The 20,610-nt window shown below is 39.6% G+C and overlaps 2 protein-coding genes and 1 long non-coding RNA gene across 5 annotated transcripts; all 3 read left to right on the top strand.

Annotated features, from left to right (window-relative positions):
- Window positions 1-993: 993 nt before the first annotated feature.
- LOC122824355 (leukocyte elastase inhibitor-like) lies at window positions 994-7,063 on the top strand. Of its 2 annotated transcripts, none has more exons than XM_044104863.1 (9): window positions 994-1,230; window positions 1,585-1,651; window positions 1,831-1,971; window positions 2,725-2,842; window positions 3,113-3,255; window positions 4,024-4,101; window positions 4,364-4,453; window positions 4,531-4,711; window positions 6,089-7,063. In XM_044104863.1, the coding sequence occupies exons 2-9, from the start codon at window positions 1,604-1,606 to the stop codon at window positions 6,298-6,300; spliced, it is 1,011 nt and encodes a 336-aa protein (XP_043960798.1). In that variant the 5' UTR covers window positions 994-1,230; window positions 1,585-1,603; the 3' UTR covers window positions 6,301-7,063. The 2 variants fall into 2 exon arrangements, with proteins under 2 accessions (XP_043960798.1, XP_043960797.1); XM_044104862.1 differs by having other exon boundaries at window positions 1,470-1,651.
- A 3,241-nt stretch (window positions 7,064-10,304) lies between these two features.
- On the top strand, window positions 10,305-18,257 carry LOC122824000 (leukocyte elastase inhibitor-like). Of its 2 annotated transcripts, XM_044104141.1 has the most exons (10): window positions 10,305-10,460; window positions 10,772-10,953; window positions 13,890-13,991; window positions 15,269-15,409; window positions 15,569-15,686; window positions 16,223-16,365; window positions 16,689-16,766; window positions 16,850-16,936; window positions 17,021-17,201; window positions 17,515-18,257. In XM_044104141.1, exons 2-10 carry the CDS (start codon window positions 10,777-10,779, stop codon window positions 17,739-17,741), a joined length of 1,254 nt encoding a protein of 417 aa, XP_043960076.1. In that variant the 5' UTR covers window positions 10,305-10,460; window positions 10,772-10,776; the 3' UTR covers window positions 17,742-18,257. The 2 variants fall into 2 exon arrangements, with proteins under 2 accessions (XP_043960076.1, XP_043960077.1); XM_044104142.1 differs by lacking the exon at window positions 13,890-13,991.
- Window positions 10,964-13,875, top strand: LOC122824001. Its single transcript, XR_006369436.1, has 3 exons — window positions 10,964-12,751; window positions 12,828-12,891; window positions 13,250-13,875. It is a non-coding gene; the product is annotated as an uncharacterized LOC122824001 (long non-coding RNA).
- Window positions 18,258-20,610: the final 2,353 nt, after the last annotated feature.

Here is a 20,610-nt window from a genome sequence, read left to right as displayed (position 1 = left end):
GATCAAAGCACAAACTGGAGAACAGGATTAAAAGAAATGTATTATTTTATTAAGTGTTACTTCATTTGTAGTTACATCAAAACAAAATTCACATCTTAAAAACAAACACAAGCCAGTCACACTGAAGAGTGACCAACAGGAAAAGTCAGGACGGCTTTCACCAGCAACACCGTCCAGCTGCCCGGCATGAAGACATGGACAAACAACCTGGGGACACGAGAGAGACAGACGTTACTGACAAAATAATTTATTATAATAAGAGTTCAAAAAAACTGAATAAACACTGATTGTATTGTCGGACAATAAACTGTCCCATAAATTATTGTGGCAAAGTGACAAAAGTTGAAGAAAGGCCGATTCTCTTGGCGTTTAAAATAACACAAAACAGCGTAAAAAGACCTCGTTTATTTAATTACTTTACAATTTTGTAAACAACAGCTGCCGATTAAACTGAATGTTACAACCTTGACATGATTATATATATGAGTTGTTTTACCGAGAAATCGATCAGAAGCGCCGTGAAAATGTTCAGATCCGCCTCTCTGGCTGCAATGCGCGCTCCCGACACAGGGGGAACAGATTTTCACAGGGGAACAGAATTTCGCACAAGACCTCTTCTTTGCTTGAAGAGGAGGTGCTACTACTTTCCCTCAGGACGGACAAGAAAGAGAAATATCTCTTGTTTATTGGACAAATAAAACTAAGTGACAAGTTAAACTAAGTGGTTCTACATTAAACTGAAGTTGAAAACTTAATCTATAAACTTGAATCAATTCTTTTCTTGACACAATCTTAGCCAAGCTGTTTTAAATGATGAACTCAAAAGTAGGTCAATCTACAATATAAATATGACCTAAAGTTTTAAAAGGTCATGGGTCATAGTTATCCATCTGGTTACCTAGACACACCCAAAAATCCCTGTTGCCACATGGCAGAGTTCTGCAGATATCTGATTCTCTGCTTTTAAACAAGATTGTCCTGAAAAATTAAACCTGCTAAAACACAAACTCGAAGTTGAAGGAGTGCAGGCGTGGCAGTTCCACGAACCAGTTTCCTCCACTTATCTCACCCGAAAGGACCAATCACAACACTTGCAAAAGTGAAAACATGTTCCCTTCAAGGGCACGTGCTGACTTGAGTGTGTTCACCTGAATACGTCAGTGCAAGGAGTCGTTCTCTCTCTGCCACAGAAACAGTCCTGATCGCGTCAAGACAGCCACGGATCTTTCGGTAAGTAAAGTTTTCCTTCTCTTGGGAATCTAAAAATTGTGCTGTTTAATGGTGAAACATTTAGTACATGAATGGGATCTGGTCACACACACAGATAAGTTTCATTTTACACTGACTGTGTTAGTAAGTGTGGATGACTAGTATGTCAGTAGAGACTCGTCATAGAGCGAGGAATGAAAACTAGTCTGAACAAAGTCATGCATCTTGAATATGACTGCTCTATCCTTGGTTTGCTTCAGATACAATGGCCTCCTCTAGCTCTCTCTCCAAGCCCAACACCACCTTCTCTCTGGCTCTGCTCAGAAAGCTGAGTGAGGATAACAAGACTGCAAACATCTTCTTCTCTCCTTTCAGCATCTCTTCAGCTCTGGCAATGGTGATTCTGGGAGCCAGAGGAAACACAGCCTCTCAGATATCAGAGGTGATCTTGTACTTTGATGTCTGGTCTGTGTTATCTTGTACAGAGCTCTTTTTTCAGTCATTTGCTAGCTAATAGCTAACCCCAAAGCTCTTGACAATGTTACAATGGGCTTAATTTTTTTTTTCAACATGTCTTCTTATTAGTCTTTTTCTAACCAGCCCTGTCTTCTGTCTCCACAGTGCTTGAAAACCCAGAACTGTCAGGATGATGTCCACATTCTGTTTGCCAAAATACGGAGTGAGCTCAACAAGCCGGAAGCTAAATTTGTTCTCAGTGTTGCCAACAGACTGTTTGGAGAGAACTCCTACAGCTTTCTGGAGGTGAGAAGGTAATAATACACATTTTCATTACCAAATATATTCACCATGTGCTTTATTGGGTACACTTCTAACAGGTCTTTTCATCAGAACAAGCGAATCATTCAATCAGAGCTGGCATCCGCAGTGCAGAGTTCCACTCATTCAACTCACTTGCTTTTGTTTAAAACGAGAATCAGAGTGGGGAAAAAAAAAAAGAACAATTCATTGTTGTTTGTGTTGGACAGGCAGTTTGTGTGTACTTCAGAAATGGGTGATCTGTTAGGATTTTAAAGATTGAACCATATTTCTAGATGGCAGAACACTGTCTAGATAAAATATCCAGTGATTGGCTGTGATTAACACAGTTTCACCAAAATTAGACAAAGCACAGATTTTAAGAACATTGTCTGGTTGTCACATAGTTTAGACAATCTCAATTGGTTTCCTAAAACATGACATCGATTTGATTGTACTTTCTTCAATTACCACCTTTCAATGTTTAGAGCATGTCTAGAAAATGGTGGAACAGGAGAAAGGAAGACAACTTGCTGAATCTATTGTACAAAGAATTGAGGCACGTCTGAAAGCAAATAAGCTTCTTTTGGTTGCAGACCTCTTTAGAGAAATTTTTCTTTACCTAAAGGCCTGTCATTTCATGTATGAAACATACCAAATACAATTTTTTACAATTTTCTACAAAATCATCAAGTAAATTAGTGATTGAAGGCAATTGTTTTTAGGATGAATTCATGGATCTTCTGTTTATTCTTCCAGGAGTTTTTGACCCAAACAAAAACTCACTACGACTCAGAACTGGAGGCCGTGGATTTCAGAACCAAATGTGAGGAAGCCAGGGTCAAGATCAACAACTGGGTGGAGGAGAAGACACAAGGTGGATCACACACACTGACACACACACCATCAGTTCATCACATGACTCCAACTAACCCAATGCCAATTTATTTATAAAGGACTTTAAAAACAGGTTTTAACTGTGTCAAAAGTGCTGTACAGTATTTGTAAAAACCACAGAGAAAAATGCGACGATTAAGAACTCTGAAGGTCATTAGCTCCATCTAGTGGAACAGTGTGTAATTGTGATTTTGTTTATTAGGCTGTGTTGATTCTCATCTGATCCATGTTCTGCTCATGTTGTCGTCAGGTAAAATCAAGGATATGGTGGTTAAGGGCATGGTGAACGACATGACCAAGATGGTGCTGGTTAATGCCATCTACTTTAAAGGCAACTGGGATGCGGCCTTCCAGAGATCAAATACCTGTGAGGCTCAGTTTAGACTCAACAAGGTAACAGTGAACACCAACATAAAGTATTTTTTCAATATGTAAGTCTTTATCATTGCTGTTCAAAATAACAGTCTTGCTTTTATAGTAACTGTGACGTGAAACGACTATGTTAATGTGGAGGGATTACTCCACTGTGTTCCCAGGCTACAAAGAGTCTCTATACAGTTCTTCCAGGGTTTTCTTGGTCTCTCCAGTGAAATGTACAAACTTGAGGTGGTAAGAAGGAATCCTGAACAACTATCTAAACATTCCCAACTAAATCCATTGGGTGATAAATACCAGAAGCTTCAGTCTTAGAGCTTCTGTCCATCAACCTCATCCCTCGAAATGATCTAACAACAAGGTTGTGATCATTTGACGCTTCCACCCCATTCTTTACCAAGTACTCAAAACAGAACTCCAAAGGTCTGGTGATAAGATTGAAACAATCGGTAAAAGGCCATCAGATGGTTATGCTAGGTGCTCACATACGTCTGCTAAATGGCCCCTTAAGCTTGTTTTGCATCGGAGACCAGCGCAAAATTTAACCACTAGATATTATTCACCTTCAAGGAAGTGCTCTGGTCTCCATAGTCCCGTCACTGTGGTCTCTATAGTATCGTCAACGCCCAAATAAATGAGCAACCAGAGTCATGAAGTCCTCAAACGTCTCCACCAAATTAGAAAAAAACCACTAGATTTTTGTCCAATTATTGATCTAACTTAACTCATTCTGAAAGGTATTGTCCTTTTTTTAGGTTAATGAGCTGTTCCTGTGTTTGTCCACAGAAAGACACAAAACCCGTGCAGATGATGGAACTTAAAAGCCACTTCAACCACGCCTCCATTGATGAAGCCAGCTGTGAGGTACTATTGACCTTGGAGCTCACAGGTGGAAGCTGAAATTATGTAATCAGAGATATGTGAAGCAAGGCAGATAATTTGGCATCTTTCATCCTCTGCTCCAGTTGGGAAGTGGGTTACATGTAAAGCAGCAGTACAACTCAAATCGCCTGACTGAACTTGCTCAGTAGGAAAATAACCAAACTTTATGTGGCGATTTACTATAAATCAAGTATATTTGAGAGCTTGTATTTCTCTGTAATGCCTTGCACCTTTTCTTGGGCAGATTCTGGAGATTCCCTATGAAGGGAAGGCGCTGAGCATGCTCATCTTTTTACCAAGACAGATAGAAGATAACGAAACAGGTCTGAAGAAGGTAAGGCTCTCTCTGCCTCACAGACTGATTAAACCTCACCACTGACACATGTAATGATCGATTTATCACCTGATCAGCTGGAAGACCTCCTGACGTATGAGACATTCATGGAGTGGACTCATCCACATGAGATGGAAAGCGGTGAGATTATCGTGAAGCTGCCTCGATTCAAGCTGGAGGAGAAGTATAACCTAAACAAAGTCCTGAGTGGCATGGGCATGGTGGACGCTTTTGACGAGACGAAGTGTGACTTCTCTGGTGAGACATATGGAGGGAGATTGAGATGTTTGAGATGTAGTTAAATTGACTATGGGTGGAGTGGGGCCCAGAACTAGGCCCTTATGCTGTCAAATCAGGATCAAGTCTATTGCAACGGACTTGTTGGTGACGGAAAATATCAGCCTGAAATTTAAGCTACATAAAACCTTTTTGGTTAAAATTGTCCTTGCTGACGAGGGGCATAACCCCACACCCTTATCCCATCAATTCAACTTCTGATTTTGAGGTCAGTAGGCCATTCTACTAGAGTAGAAAGTACAAAAACAAAACAAACACAATTTTATGACTGCAGTGCTTTCCACTAAATACGAATGCGTGTATTAGCTTGTCCATGCGATAAGTCATTAAAAATAATGGCAGCAACAGACGCAAACAGTTACGTGGGATATATTCATAATTCAGCCATGGCGCTAGCGCTCATCATCTATCAGCCATCAGAGGAGAAGTTGCCGTCTTATTAAAGGGATGGAGTGACAAAACACTTACCCTTGGGAGTGGCTACATGCAGCGGTGTTTTGGATAAAATGTAGTCAGTGATTTTAGAGTAGAGCTATTGATTCAACACTTTCCAATGACACAACTTTAATGAGCTGCTGTGAGAGCTCTGGTGGAGCCAGCAGCACAACGTAAAGAAAACAAAACAAACAAAAAACATTATCCTCCTACTTCTTCCTGTTGTCTTCTTTGTGGTTTTCGGCAGTAGTAACATACGACGGTTATTCATGTGACTCGTGTGAGGTAAAAAAGGCGCTTCCTTTTTTTATGCAGTGCTGCACAATACATCTATTTTAATATAACAGCAACAATAAAATAACCTAATGGTATCCCAAAAACATTTGATCAAAGACTTGAGTTTTTACAAAACTGGCATGTTTCCATTTATTCTCCTAATTTCAATTTTCATAATTTTATGGTTAATGGAAACACAGCTCCTGAGTGCTTTCTGTCATATATCCATCATGTATCATTAGTCGTGGAAGCAGTAGCTAACAGGTCCGTCAGGTATCTGAACACATGTACTGTTTCCGTAGCTTGCTTTAGATTGACGTTCCTCCCATGAGCCTCACTGGCTGTAAGTGGGCTAAACGGTGAAGGTGAGCAGCCGTAAAAGGCTGTAAACATATTGCTTTAGAACCTCAATTGGAAAAAGAAAGGCTCAGCTCATAGCATTTGGACCTCAAATCTGAACATGTCACACAAATTGTTCCCTTTATCTGTAGTATTCCTTCATGGAAGCACACTCTCTGCGATAAAAGCGGCTCTTTTGTTTTGAATACTGATATCTACTTTTGGTTAGATGTATTCCTACAGCTGTGGCCTGTAATCCTGGGATGTCTCTTCTCTTATCTGTGACAGGAATGTCAAGCAACAAAGGGCTCTTTTTGTCGCAAGTCTCCCACAAGGCTTTTGTAGAAGTGAACGAAGAAGGAACTGAAGCTGCTGCTGCCACGGGTGGCTTGGTGGCAGATAGCGTTTCCTTCTTCACTGCAGACCACCCCTTCCTCTTCTTCATTCGTCATAGAATCACCAAGACCATTCTCTTTGCTGGACGCTTCTGCTCCCCCTAGTACACTCTATGACTTTTGGAGCAGGTGGGCTACTAAACTCCAGTCTTTGAGGGCTAAAGTACTACCACTTCTAGATGTCCTCCTGGTTCAACATGGATGAGTCGCCCCCTGAGCATGCAATCAAATTCTTCATAGACAAACTAATAACCAATGGCCAGAAATTCTCACCAGCACACTCTACACCCCAACAGCAGCCACACTACGTCGCTGTCGTTCACAAGATTGCACTGTTACAAAGGTCACCGAGTCCTTTTCCAAAGGTCGTGCCAAAATTCATCTTGGCAATCTATGTTTGCACTGGAGTAAATATTAACCATTAGATGGAGATGAACTTATTTGAATGCACATGTTTAATTGTTTTCAAGTGTTAAGCTGCTAAAATTGTAAATTTCTAAGGCTGGCATGAAGAGTTAAGATCAGAGTTGGTCAATCCCTGGGTGTACTGACAGAAACTGTGACATCATCTGTATTCCCTCTGGTTCAAAGTGACGTAATGATAGGGCGTTATTTAAAAAAAAAAAGATTTCCTTTGTAGTGCCAGAACTTGTTGCCATATCTTTGAACATTTTCTATGGACTACGTACATTCTACATTTTTAAAAAACTTTTTAGTTGTGAAACTTTTTGTTGTCTGGACAAAAGTGTGGAAAATCCATGAACAATAAATGGCTGTAAGAATCCCAGAAATTGTGTTGTGAGATGCTACTCTTATAAAGTAGAGTGAATAAATATGTGGTCTTTCTGATAATCTGATTTAGAAAATTTATTGCCAGTGAAAATGAAATATCTTCATTTCTGCTTCTTTTTTTTTAAATCAACAGACACGTGTATATATTAATATGGTAGAATTACATCATTCTCTGATGTCATCGTAACGTCGCATTATTGTTATTTTTGCACAAGGTCACACACGCATGGACGATAGGTGGCGGTGTGCACCTCCGAAGTTGTTTGGAAGTCATTAAGAATGAGAAGAAGAAGCTCAGTAAAAGAGTTTAAGAGGAATAAGGATGTATTTTCTGTCATGATTACATGCCAAATGGTTTTGCAGAACTTTTCAATATGTTTAATACTACTACTACTAATAATAATAATAAAAAAAAATATATAAGGACGGATACTACTACTACTAACAATAAAAAATATAAGGACGAATCCCAGACGCCAAAAGAATCCAAGAAGAAGATGCTGACGTCATCGCACGCTGAACGGTATGCATAGTGCTTCCGGAGCAGATTGTGGCTTGTTTATGAAGTGACAGGTTGCATTTGTAGGGTTAGGGACTATAGACTTGAGCCTTTTCCCAAAAGTGTAAGCCACTGAAACAGCAAAAGAAGATTTAATAAGACGAAGGCCTAATTATTAATTTGAATGTGCCGTTTACTGCTTGGTGTGACGCATAACAAATGTAAATTTTAGTAGTCTACTGTTTTATTGACGTTGTACGGGTGTGAATATGTTCACATAAGCAGTAGTTGCATCTACGTAAAAACAAGAGGGACTCAGAACTCTGAATGTATTTATTTGCCAGCACTTGTTGCTGCAACAAGAAGAAATGTATTCATGAACATTTGCTCCTCTACATTTTATAGTTGCATGTATTACTTTGTACAAATCTAAACTTTATCAAGCTTTCTTTGTATGGAATTAATATAGTTTCATGTTTATTATGGCATAGCCAGAAAGAAACTGTGATGAACATTTATAGATATGTTATTTAGTAATGTTTTTTAGTTTGTCTTTAAAAACTGCTATTTGGAGTGAGGAGAAATGTGTTGTGCATTTTTACCCATATTGCTTTTGCAAGTTGCTATACTTGGGCTTGTTTGAGCTTTTCATTGCATCATGGAGTGAAATGAAGAAACTCACTTTCCGTAATTCACTCCCAACATTCACGCCCAAATAACCTTAGTCACCTTAAAGTAGCTGACTCTTCTCAACTGGAATTTTCTGCTGAATTTGATTTCTTTCTTTTTTTTTTGTTTTTTGTTTATTATGTTTGACCTTTTTAGGTCAAAATTGCACATTAGAAGTGTGAGACTGTTCCTTCAAAAATGACCAACACCTGAGCGAGCCCATGATGAAACTAAAAGGTTTCATTTAGATTTATTTATAAAAATATGTATTAATTTTATTGCTTTTAATCAGATGTTAGAGAAAACTGATAAAAATCCTGGTGTGTGATGAAAGTCTACCTTTGATGGGTGGTTACTCATTTTTCCTTGCTTGGTTCCCACCCTTCTGTGAAGAGGTGGAGGTGTGGTTGGGTGGATGATCTCCGTCTTCACAGGAACAAATTACACCGGCGGTTCATGATTACTTTCATGTCATGTTTGCCATTTGTTCTTGCAACATAATCTGGCAGTGCCAGCACCAGACCCAGAGGGCTTCCAGGTCTCAGACTTAAAATCATCTGAGGAGGTGCAAAGAGAACATTGACGATTCACGAATATTTGTATTCAATATTCTCCACTTTTATTTTCTTTAGTAACCGTGTTAAACTGTAGATTGAAGTCTTTTTTTCTCTCTCCATCTTTCTCTCTCTCTATATATATATATATATTTGTTCTTTTGCATATGTTTAATGAAACAACAACATTCTACTAATTCATTACATTTTCTTGCATTTGTTGTAATAGATTTTTGCTAAATAAATTAAGAAGTATATCCAATTAGTCATTTAAAGCTGTATGTTTTATGTGGCATTGATATCTTTAGTTTGAGTTGTTGGAATGGTGTCAGTTGATATAGATAATAGAATATGCAGCCTAACATGCAGAGTTTTATTAATTTATGGGCAAAAAATGATTTCAAACGTGTTTGGAAAATGATTTGTCACAGGTGTGTTGTCTAGTAGTATTTATCAGAAGAAATTGAGGATGATCAAAGCATGTAAATACAAATAAGTAATCTTAAGGCTATCAGTTTTACTTATTTTGATTTTAGATTAAGCAAAATGTACCTAATTTATTCAAAATAATCTTTAGCTTTCTGCTTGGTATAATTTACTAGATATAGATGAGTATGGTATACTTGAATTTGTGTTATTTAAATTTTCTTTAAAAATTTCTGTGCAAATTGTCTTTAGGTTTTTTTTTTGAGTAAATCTTACCCGTTGATTTTTTTCAGTATAGGGTAAGTTTTCCTTTATACACTAAATGTGTCACAGTTTGCTCATTAGTTGGCCAATAGCTATAAATAAACATTCATTGAGCTTTTTATTTAAAAAAAAAAGTTAAACATTTCAGTTGATCCGTTCAAACAATTCATTGACTGAATGAGAAGTTTGTTTGTTTTTCTCAGTCAGAGATCCGTCTTTAAGCTTCACGGATTTATTTTTTATCATATGTTCAATTTATCATATGGAAACAAAGGGTTGATGGGGTGACCTAGCCTTCCACCACACCCACACATTAGCTCCAAGAAGCAAAGAAAGATCTGATTTCTCAGAGAAGCTGCTGCGCAACCTGGGCGTGTGCGACATCAACACAGGTGAGATAGTATTTTGTGAGAATAAAGGTGTTGTCTCTTGCCGATTGATTTTACCCTTGAAAAGACATCCAGTCTGTGACCTGTCAGTTATTTAGCTCAGGGGGCAGTTTGCGTTTCCTCATAGATGCCAATGTTTTGGCTAACTTTTTATCCTTTAATAACTTTAAAATGCTTTTTATATACAGTATTCTCTGGTCGTTTTAATAACAACTGGCATGAAGACACTCTTGATGATTTAAGTGTGACCAAAAAAAAAAAAGTGCTGCAGGAAAAAAGGTATACTGAAATAAAATTGACCTGTTGGAACATAAAATATCCAAGGTTATTAAATGGAGATATGCTATTTGTAATGGAAAAACCTTTTTTATTTTAAAAAGAAAGAAATAAAGATTATTATTATTATTATTATTATTATTATTATTATTAGTAGTAGTAGTAGTAGTAGTAGTAGTAGTAGTAGTAGTAATTGTAAGAAAACTTTTTGTCAGCTCAGGCCGAAGCTTTTTATCTCTTTCCCCTCGGCTTCCGTAGTCAGGAAATTTGCGGAAGTTTGTTATTTTTTTATTTTACGGGGTGTGTCCCCGTGTCAGAGATAAAAACCCTGCGCTTCAACCAGCATTCTTCATGTGACCCAACTCTTTCCGTGGAGCACACGACAAGCGTCTGACAGTGAGTGTAGTTTGTGTCATTCAGTCTGTGAGACGCGACGTTTCTGGTTTCCCAGCGAAACACCCAGAAGTAATGGAGTGCAAATGCTGTCGTAACGATTTTACTGCTCTTTTAGACGTTTAATGTTGCAGCTTAAAAGCTCTCAGTGATTGTTTTGAAGTAATTTTGCAGTCTCCACTTGCAGTTTAACATTAACGTTTTTATTGCTGAGCTTGTTCTATTTTATTGCAGTTTATTTTTTGGAGTTTGACTTCAAAGAAGAATAAAACCCAACAATGGTCTAAGTAATAACCTCTGCCTTTGTCCTCCAGGCACGATGGCAGCAGTAACTCCTCTGGCTTCAGCCAACACCAGCTTCTCTCTGGCTCTGCTCAAAAAGCTGGGGGACAAAGACAACACCGCAAACGTCTTCTTCTCTCCTTTTAGCATCTCCTCGGCTCTGGCCATGGTGTTGCTGGGAGCCAGAGGAAACACAGCCGCTCAGATGTCAGAGGTACAGTTAGTGAAACACACACTGCCCCTATTTAAACTGTCACATTATTAGCATTCATGAGAGTGACACATTTCCTCACGTTTTTTGATTTACTCAGCTCCACTGAGTCAGTGTAAAGACATTAAAGGTTCAGAAGTTTTGAAGTGAGGTTTTGTTAAAAGATTATAAGGAACAACCTGCAAGGAAAAACTCTTGTTCCGTCTTTATTTATTTAAGTTGTTGTGAGTATAGCTCAAAGTTTCTCTGAAAATGATCAAATGAGGCGGATGTTAGAGGAAAAATGATAATGTGTATGTGCAAAGCAGACATCTATGTAGTTGCGTTGTAAGTATCGGCAAATATGCAGTCAATATGCACCACAAACTGTCTTTTTTTCTCTTCTTGGGGAGGACACAATGCTTGTTTGTAAATGGACCATGGGTGCCAAAGCAACAGGAAATATCAATTTTCTTGTGGACAGGTAGTTGCGCTGAAGTTAGCATCAAAGTAGGCAAGTATTAAAAGGAAAAATATCATGACAGTTTAACGTCACACAGGAAGGGATCAGGAATTAAATAATCAGCCTCTTTTTTTTATGTGGGTCAAATCTGTGGTTGCGTTACTACGGGAACAGGATAATCACTGTAGATGTTTAACTGTGGTTATCAGGTCTCATTATGTGCAGCAGATATGCCCAACCGTTTTTATGAGCGGTCCTTCTCAAAGTTCAGTCTGCATGAACACCGACCGGCGACCGTCATTTTATTAAACTGGCACATTCACATTTAATCTTCTAATTATTTAACGACTGAAGTGAAAACTTTCTGCCCACGTCCGCTGTGCATTGTTGATTCGGCAGCGATGGAGTTCCTACTAACCATACGAGAATAAACGGAGCATTAGTCGTTATGCGGTAGCGGGTTTCCCACTTTAGCAGAAAGATTCAGGAGCCATTTTCCAGGAGAGGTGGCTGAAATTCAGGTGAAAGTTGGTAACACGGCGTTTATGTGGCTTCTAACAACCTGGGACTGCAGAAGCCAAACCACACCCAGTTAAGTCAAGCTGGTAAATGTTAGTAAATGGGAGGAGCAGGGCCTCACCCATAATCTGCCCTGTAGCTCAGGTTAAAGAAACAACTCCATCCAGTGTAAATCAGTGCTGTCATCATAGCAACATGCTCACTGTAAAACATGGATCAATGCACAAACACGGATTTGTGCATTAACTTGCAGGTTTTAATTGCGCATGTCTGTTTTCTTATCTGGTTGTTCAGGATTAGAGAGACATCAATTACTTTATTAATCAGAGCAGCTCAGTTTTAACCTGTGTTTAAGCTGATTTTTTTATTATTATTTTTTTTAACTTTTTATTTTTCCCTACATATCAAATAACATCCCTCCATTGTGAAGGAGGGAACTAGGGAACCAGTAGTTAATAGGGAAAATGATAAACTTCCTGCTTATACATGCTGAAATCTCTAAAATAAAGCTGAGCGCTGGCGAAACACTTCCTATTGTGCGTCTAAGGCATTTCACACTGTGTGCCAGTGGTTGTTATGGAGATGCTCGTTGCCATGCATGCTGCTGAGTAAGAGGGAGTGGCTGAGAGGCTGGACTGGAAAGATGAGTCGGCTGTGGAGGAATGCGTCATTTAGCTGAGAAATCCCTCGGTTTGTTGATTCCCTGGTAGCAGGCGGACATTTACTCTGCACCAACCACAGAAATGTTCGGATTTAGCTGCAGGAACTCTTATATTTTAGTGATGGTATTTAAAGTTTGTCAAATGTAGATTGTTGTACAAGCGTTACTGGTCTGGCCATGTAAGTCTTTGTCAGTATTTCGACAAATGTTAAATTGCACAACTTGGTTTGAAAGATGATTTATTTATTTTTTTAGTTGGCTCCCTCTGCAGTCGAGCTTTTCCTTGTTCCAGTGAACAACTTCCAGCATCGATAGAAAGGTCTGTACTCAAACCGCGGTGAAAATACTATTTCAAAGCTTTAAAGTCAAAAATGTAAAACACAGTCTTAATGCTGCCATTTAAATTTTAAAAGAAGCAGTTATTAATAATAAAAAAATAAATACAGACTCTTCTGAACAGTAATTTCAGCGCTTATTGTTCCCAATATTTGACATATTTGCTTTCTATTCTCTATATAGTTTATAAAACTGGTTGCAAAAAAAAAAAAACCGGAGCAAAAATGTCAGAGAAAATCCAACTCCCTTCAGCATCTCACTAAAATACCTTCATTTTCCTTGACCACATTAACCGACCCGTCCCTATTCAGTCATCCCGGTTTTTCTCTTTGTTTGTGCAGTAAATCAGCGGCTACATTCCTGGAGAACTCTGTGTGGAGTCGGTTAGTAAACCTACGTTTCTTAGAGCATTCCCGTCATGAAGCAACCAGACCATAACATTTACATTTACCTTTTTGTGACGCAGTGCTCAATCCAAGTTGAACTTTACTCTCTGATTAAACTGCGTTGAGTTTGATAGGAGTGGGAATTCAGAGTGGAGTCTCTCCGGGTTGTGAAAGACGCTTTAAACGATGAATCATCCGTTCATCTCCTGCTGTCGGCACCAATAATCAGTCATGCTCAGACTCTGCCGAGGTGTTTGAGGATTTACCCTGGGCTGTCCTGAGTAGGTGCAACTTACTGCACTTCTCCATCTCTTATTTCAAACACAGAGCCTTGATGCAGACGGAGGATTCGGGCCGTACTAAGAAACAAATTATAAACTCGCATGAGGATAAAGTCGTAACACTTCAATGGCGAAAAGTCATAATTCCTTTTTCTTAGCATGGCCCTAGTACTCCGTCATAAGGAAATCTGAATAAAGTTTAAAAATCTTTAACTTCATGTGAGCCTCATGACAGTGGCGTGTCACTGATTTGACTGACGAAACGGATCCAACTGGAGATCGGTCATGTCCAGCTTGACAAATGTCGCCTCCAGGTTCTGAGCTTCACTAAGGCGCAAAAGATGAAGCAAGCAGGACCGCCGCAGATGCAAATGCAACAGAAAGCTCAAGCCAAACTGCCACCACAGCTGCTAAAGGTGGTTTAAGAAAAAAAAAAAGCAATGAAAGAGGAGCTGTTACCTGATACTACTAACAAAGGTCTGGGTGCTAACATGTGGTCTTTGGAGGAGAGTTTACTTCACATTCTGCTGCCCTCTTTCTCTTTTGTCGCTCTCCTGCTGCCATTTATGGCGCAACCATTAAATAATCCAGGAAGGAAACAGAAGGTGAAAGAAGCAACTTGGAAGTTTTTGAATGCGTCCAACATTCCAGAGTCCTTTTTGTTTTTACACGATGCTCTGTTGTTGGGCTTTTTTCATCTGCCGCTTCCCATTGCACTAAACGGGCAAAACTTGTTTCCTCTTACTGGTGTAGCTGTGACAGTGCAGTGCCAGGCCATTGGAGTTAAATAAGTTTCATTTTTGGTTGCACAGTAAAGGAAACACAAGATCTGGAATCTTGGAATAACAACATGGTGGAGGAATGGTCTTATGTTCTGTAAGAACTTCTAAGGTCTGGATCTTTGCTTCTTTTTCATTTTAAAGGGATGAAGGGTTTAAGATATTTTTCACTTTTCTCTCACTTGGGTCTTCATGACTGATTCCTACACACATAAACATTCTGACACCCCTTGAATCTTCCCATTTTGGTGCATTAGAACCACAACTGTAAATGTATTTTTATTGAGTCTGGCATTTATTTTTATGCAGCCCTCCTTTACAACAAATTGCCTGCAGAGGCCACATTTGTATAACTGTGTAGTTTAGTCTTAACGTGGCCCAATCAACGTCCAGGGCAAGATGAAATCTGACTGAGCTTGATCTGTTTTGATTTGTTCTCTAGATGTGCAAATGTGGTAAACATACACCAAAGAAATCAGCAGACATAATTCCAGGAATAAGTGATTCTGCAGTGAAATAATTGAAAGAGCTACACACATCCATGCCAAATTTTAACATTTTTATTAGTAAATAAAATAAAAATAACTACATATCCTTTGCTTCCACTTCACAATTAGACGCTACTTTGAATGAAATACATTGCAGTTTGCGGTTGTGATGTAAAGCCGTTGGTGTATGAAGACTTTTGGCATTATGGATGGTACGGAAATGTGTCTTTTTTTTCTATTAAGTGATGAGTTAAAATGTAATTTTGCTATCTTTAGCAGGTTTAGATACTCTTTATAGAGTATAAACAAATCCTTTCATCACTTAATAAACAAAATGACCATGAAAACCTTTCTTTAAAAAAAAAAAAAATTTTGTTTGGTCTGCTTCTTGTTCAGTAAATCAAACTGGTTTCCTTTCATCTGCAGACCCTGAAAACCCTGGATGTCAAGGACGACCTCCACTCCAGCTTCGGCCAGCTGCTGAGCCAGCTCAACAAGTCGGACGCTCCGTATGCCCTGAATGTCGCCAACAGGCTCTACGGCGAGCAGTCCTACCAGTTTGTTCAGGTGTGACTTGGGATGGGGGAGGAGGGATTTCCTTTCAGCACTAAGAGTGGATGTTCCTGAGTGGGTGCGGCTTTCTGTGCACGTTAAGGCCGACCACATGAGGGCAGAAAGGCGGAACGCCGGAAAAGCCGACAGATGCATCTATTGCTTTTGTTTCAGGATTACCTTGAGAGCACTAAGAAGCACTACCAGGCAGAACTGGAGACCGTCGACTTCACCTCGAACGCTGAGGCAGCCCGGGTCAACATCAACGGCTGGGTGGAGACACAGACGCAAGGTGGATTACGCACACACACACACACACACCCACACATCCCACAATGTGTCATTAAGCATTTGAAATTAAAAAGACAAATTAATAAGCAGCAAGAAATGGATCTGTTCATTTAAAATGTTCAAAAACAGGAACAAGTTTCAGGTTTTTTTTTTTAACTCCCCTCCACTTCTGCAATATTTAGCCATCATAATCCTCAGATGACTTTTTTCTTTCCTATTTGATTCAACTTCAGCATATTATTATTGTTATTTTTTTGAAGTTGTTTCATTACTTAATTTTTTTTTTTTTACTTTTAAAATGTAAAATTTGTACACAAAATATTTCTATTGACTTATTTTTCTATTTTTTGGTGATAATTTAGGCTATTTTTGTCAGTGTGTATTTCTTTGAATTTAAATATTTGCTTATTTATTTTTAATAATTTTGAATTCATTTTTGTGCTTATTGCCTCTTTTTTATTCTTATAATATATATAATTGTTTAATTAATGTGCTATTTTTTTTTCTTACCTGTTTATTTGCATTGTTTCTCACCAGGTAAAATTAAGGATATCCTGGGTCCTGATGCAGTGAACTCATTGACCCGGCTGGTGTTGGTCAATGCAATCTACTTCAAAGGCCACTGGGACAAGCAGTTTAAGGTGGACGCCACCCGCGACGCTCAGTTCAGCGTCACCAAGGTAACGGCAACCCGACCTCTGTCGGTGTGGAGAAGAAAAACTCATCAGCTAAAACGTAGACTGAATGTTTGTTTCCTTTGGCAAACAAAAAGCGTATTGGAAGCTGAACGCTGCTTCTCCATGTTTGGTTTCTGGTTCTGGAGCGGAAACCAGAACAGATTTTAATGGATTTTTCTGGCAACTCTTTCAGGGATTAATAAACTTGTTGGCCTATGTAGACTTTGTATGATCCCTATGTCTTACGTAAGCATAATCAATATCTTTTTACTGAAATCTGCGTGTACACAATTTTGTTGTTTCTTGTGTTTTGTTTGTTTGTTTAGAATGAGAAAAAGCCGGTGAAGATGATGCACATGAAATCAAAGTTTCCACTGACCTACATCTCAGAAGTCGCCTGCCAGGTAACTGCAGAGATTCACAGCTCAGGTGGAAGAATCTACAACCATCATTCAGACCACGTTGATAAAAATCCCCTGTTTTACAGATCCTGGAGATGCCGTACAAAGGGAAGGAGCTGAGCATGCTCATCTTTTTACCCAACAGTGTGGAGGGTACGACTGGTCTGGAGAAGGTAGGTACTCAGTCCTGCAAAGCCTCCTAAAGGTCGTGCAGGAAGAGCTCGAGGAATTGACTTTATTTGTTGTCCAACCTCAAGCTTGAGCAGGCGCTGACGTACGAGAAGTTCATGGATTGGACCAATCCAGACATGATGGATATGATCGAGGTGCAGGTGGGCCTCCCTCGGTTCAAGCTGGAGGAGAAATACGACATGAAGGCCGTCCTGACCAGCATGGGCATGGTGGACGCCTTCGACCAATCAAGCAGCGACTTTTCCGGTAGGATTCGTCTCCAGATTCTTTTCTTCCGACTCGCTCTCTGTACCTTTCTGGTACCATCTAAACCAGGGGTTTCAAAACTCCAGTCCTCGAGGGCTGCAGTCCTGCAGTTTTTAGATGTACCACAGGTACAAAACACTGGAATGAAATGGCTTAATCACCTCCACCTTGTGTAGACCAGTTCTCCAGAGCCTTAATTCTATTCAGGTGTGCGGCAGCAGAGGCACATCTAAAAGTTGCAGGACTGCGGCCCTCAAGGACTGGAGTTTGAGACCCCTGATCTAAACGTTTCGGTCCCTCTCTGTTCCGACAGGCATGTCCCCGGCCAACGACCTGTTTGTGTCGGAGGTTTACCACAAGGCCTTCGTGGAAGTCAATGAGGAAGGAACCGAGGCCGCCGCTGCCACCGGCGTCGTCATGATGCTGCGCTGCGCCATGATCCCCGCCACCTTCATCGCAGACCACCCCTTCCTCTTCTTCATCCGACACAACCCCTCCAAGAGCGTTCTCTTCGCTGGCCGCTACTGCTCGCCCGTGTGAGCTCACTTGGTGTGACGTGTCCGAACAGGAGGGAGGTTAGAACAAAATGGAGCTGAGTGAGGGAGAGGAGTTGGTGCAGAGTTCCCTCTCGCTAATCCCACCTCAGGTTTTCATCCGGTAGATTTAACACCACTGTGTACAAGTTGGGCTTTACCGCTTCTCTATGTACCTTGCTAAAGTTTCTTCCACTGTTAAACCTGACATCCTTTGAGGGTGTATTTGTTCATGTATGTAATACATTACGGCCCTGTTTGCTGCTGCTGGTTTAACTTAAAACGTGTTCTTTTAAAAACGTGGCCTTTTAAAAAATTTAGCCTATTGCAAACTGGCAGCAGAATTGCAACATTCTTAGCACTTTATCTTCACAAGCATTGGAATAAGTAATCGCTTCACACTTGACGCAGAACCAAAGGGAGAGGAGAGACTACATGAAGTTTTAGTGGGATCAGATCTGTAGATCATCGTAACGCACCCCTGAACTCACATGAGGAATAAAAGTGCAACTTTCAAACCTGCTGTCTTGTGTGGTTTATTTTAATCTGGAACTTCTGGGATTTGGGTTAGATTTGATAAATGTGTTTTTGTTCTGTTGAATCAAGCGTTGTATTATAGGACTTTGTTGTTTGTCACATTTGACTTTATTAGTTGGTCGGAATTCCTTGGACATTAAAGGTAAATGGTCTGGACTTGAATAGCGCTTTTTCAAGTCCAGTGGGCTCCAAAAGGCTTCACACTACATTTACATTATTTGTTCATGTTATTAATAATAATATGAATATTGTTTATTTAGTTGAACTAATTTCAATGTACAGGCTGAACTTGCATTGTTAAACTATTTATCTGTGTTAAGCAACTATGGGAGTGTTAGCTTAGTTCAGTGGTTCCCAAAGATTTTCTGGGGCCTCTGTGGATTACAAGAAAATCCCCCCCTCCCCCCCAAAAAAACAAAATACACAAAATCTGAGGACCTTGTTTTGCTTCCAGATGAAAGACACAACAGTTTTGTTTACGTGCCTTTTTCTCCGACCAACGTTTCTTCCTCGTTCGCATCATTGGAGGGAAAACAACAGACAGAGTTGAACATTATTGCTTCTGCGGGGCTCGAGTAAAAACACCCTAAACTCAGCTCAGATGTTGGGCTCGCTGCTCCGACAGCTGCTGTGTGGTGACGTCATTCTGACAAGCTGTCCCGTAATCATGGGAATTTCGGCTCTTTTCACAGAGCCGGCTCTCGTGGCTCGGCTCCCAAAACCGAGCGTGGGCTGTGCCTCAGACTCTCCTCCCCACCATGTCTATTTACTGTGCAGATGAACTCACCTGAAAACAAAGTTCTGCCGTGAGGAGACTCCATTCAGCGCGGAGCCAATGACAGAGTGAGAGCTAAGCAGGAAAAAAGGGGAGACGACTTTATCTCTCTTCTACTCTGCCTCCACCTCGCATATGATGTGTTTGCTGCTCTGCTGTTTGTATCCTCACCCCTGATGATAAAGAGGGGTGAGGATACAAACCTAAGTGCTAAATTTAGGATTTAGCACTTAGGATTTTAGTGTTTTTTAGTATTTTTAGCTCTTAATAATGTTGGTCTGGTAATTGTGTTAATTTGGTGATTTAGTGTTTTTGTGGTATATTGTGTGAATTGTAGTGTATGTTGTGCGTAATGTCTTGAGCTGCTGGGACCTTGAATTTCCCCTTGGGGATCAATAAAGTATTCATCATCATCATCATGTGTAACAAGCATGTTAATTAACACTTCACTTATTCATCTCACATGTATGTGTCGTGGCTCTTAAGTTTCTACAAACTCATGTTAAAACAGGTTCTTGTGAATCCTTTCACAAATGTTTCACATATTGTAAAATCAAACTATGTATCAATCAAACCTGAAATAAAGTTCAGCTGTCCTATCAGGATCTTGACATTTTCCTCCTGTTGCGTATCTGCACTTCACTGAAACAACACTGTAGCCACAATAAAAGACGGTGGTGGGAGTATTATGCTTTGGACTTCTCTTAATATTCTTTACATAAACCATAAACACATAAAATATGATAAAAGCAAATTAGAGGTGTGGCGATCGATCGGCCAACAATCATAATCGGCAGATTTCCATGAAAAAGTATGATTGATGATCGCCGATCACTGTCTCTTGTTGCCGATCACCAAAACCGATTACCTGCATCTCACATCGTACTAATCGTCGCCCAGAAATCAACTGGTTGATAAATCAGTTGGCCAATAAATGTATTCTATCGTACATGTATATATTGTAAACAGCACTGTCAGCGATGCAATAAGTTTATGGCAGGTGGGTGAATGATCTAATCGTCTAACTGTTGATTGCAGGCAGTTCACATTGTTAGCAGAACTAGAGGGCCCTAAAATCAAATTTTGCTTAGGGCCCCATGGAGGCTTGGGCCGGCCCTGGATACATTATATTCATCTTGCTACAGTTCTACCAACTAATTGGAGCAAATGATATCAAAGTTGTTTTCTTGCCACTACTAACGGGCAGTATGTAATTCTCACTGTCTATTTACCTAATATAACAAAAAGATTGAAAAGGTCAATTTTTGTGACCCTTGTGATGTCCAAACAAACAAATCTGTGTGTACTTATTAATTGTATTTTCTTTGGTTTAGCAATGGGAATTATGTCAACATCTGGTTCTGTTTTAATTTTAAGGGTACATTTGTTAATGGAAGAAATACGGCCATAGACAGAATCTTTAAAATGTGAAAATTAAGAACAGGAAAAAAATCTAATTTGTCAGAATAACAAAGAACTAAACAACATTCAGAATAAATGTTACAGTAAAATAGGTACCTTTAAATCAACTGAACAATGTGGTGTTTCCATATGTATTATTTCC

This window comes from Gambusia affinis, linkage group LG21, assembly GCF_019740435.1.
Source record: "Gambusia affinis linkage group LG21, SWU_Gaff_1.0, whole genome shotgun sequence".
Classification (NCBI taxonomy): domain Eukaryota; kingdom Metazoa; phylum Chordata; class Actinopteri; order Cyprinodontiformes; family Poeciliidae; genus Gambusia; species Gambusia affinis.
Note: the sequence above shows the minus strand (reverse complement) of the source record. Positions and strands in the feature narration are given on the sequence as shown.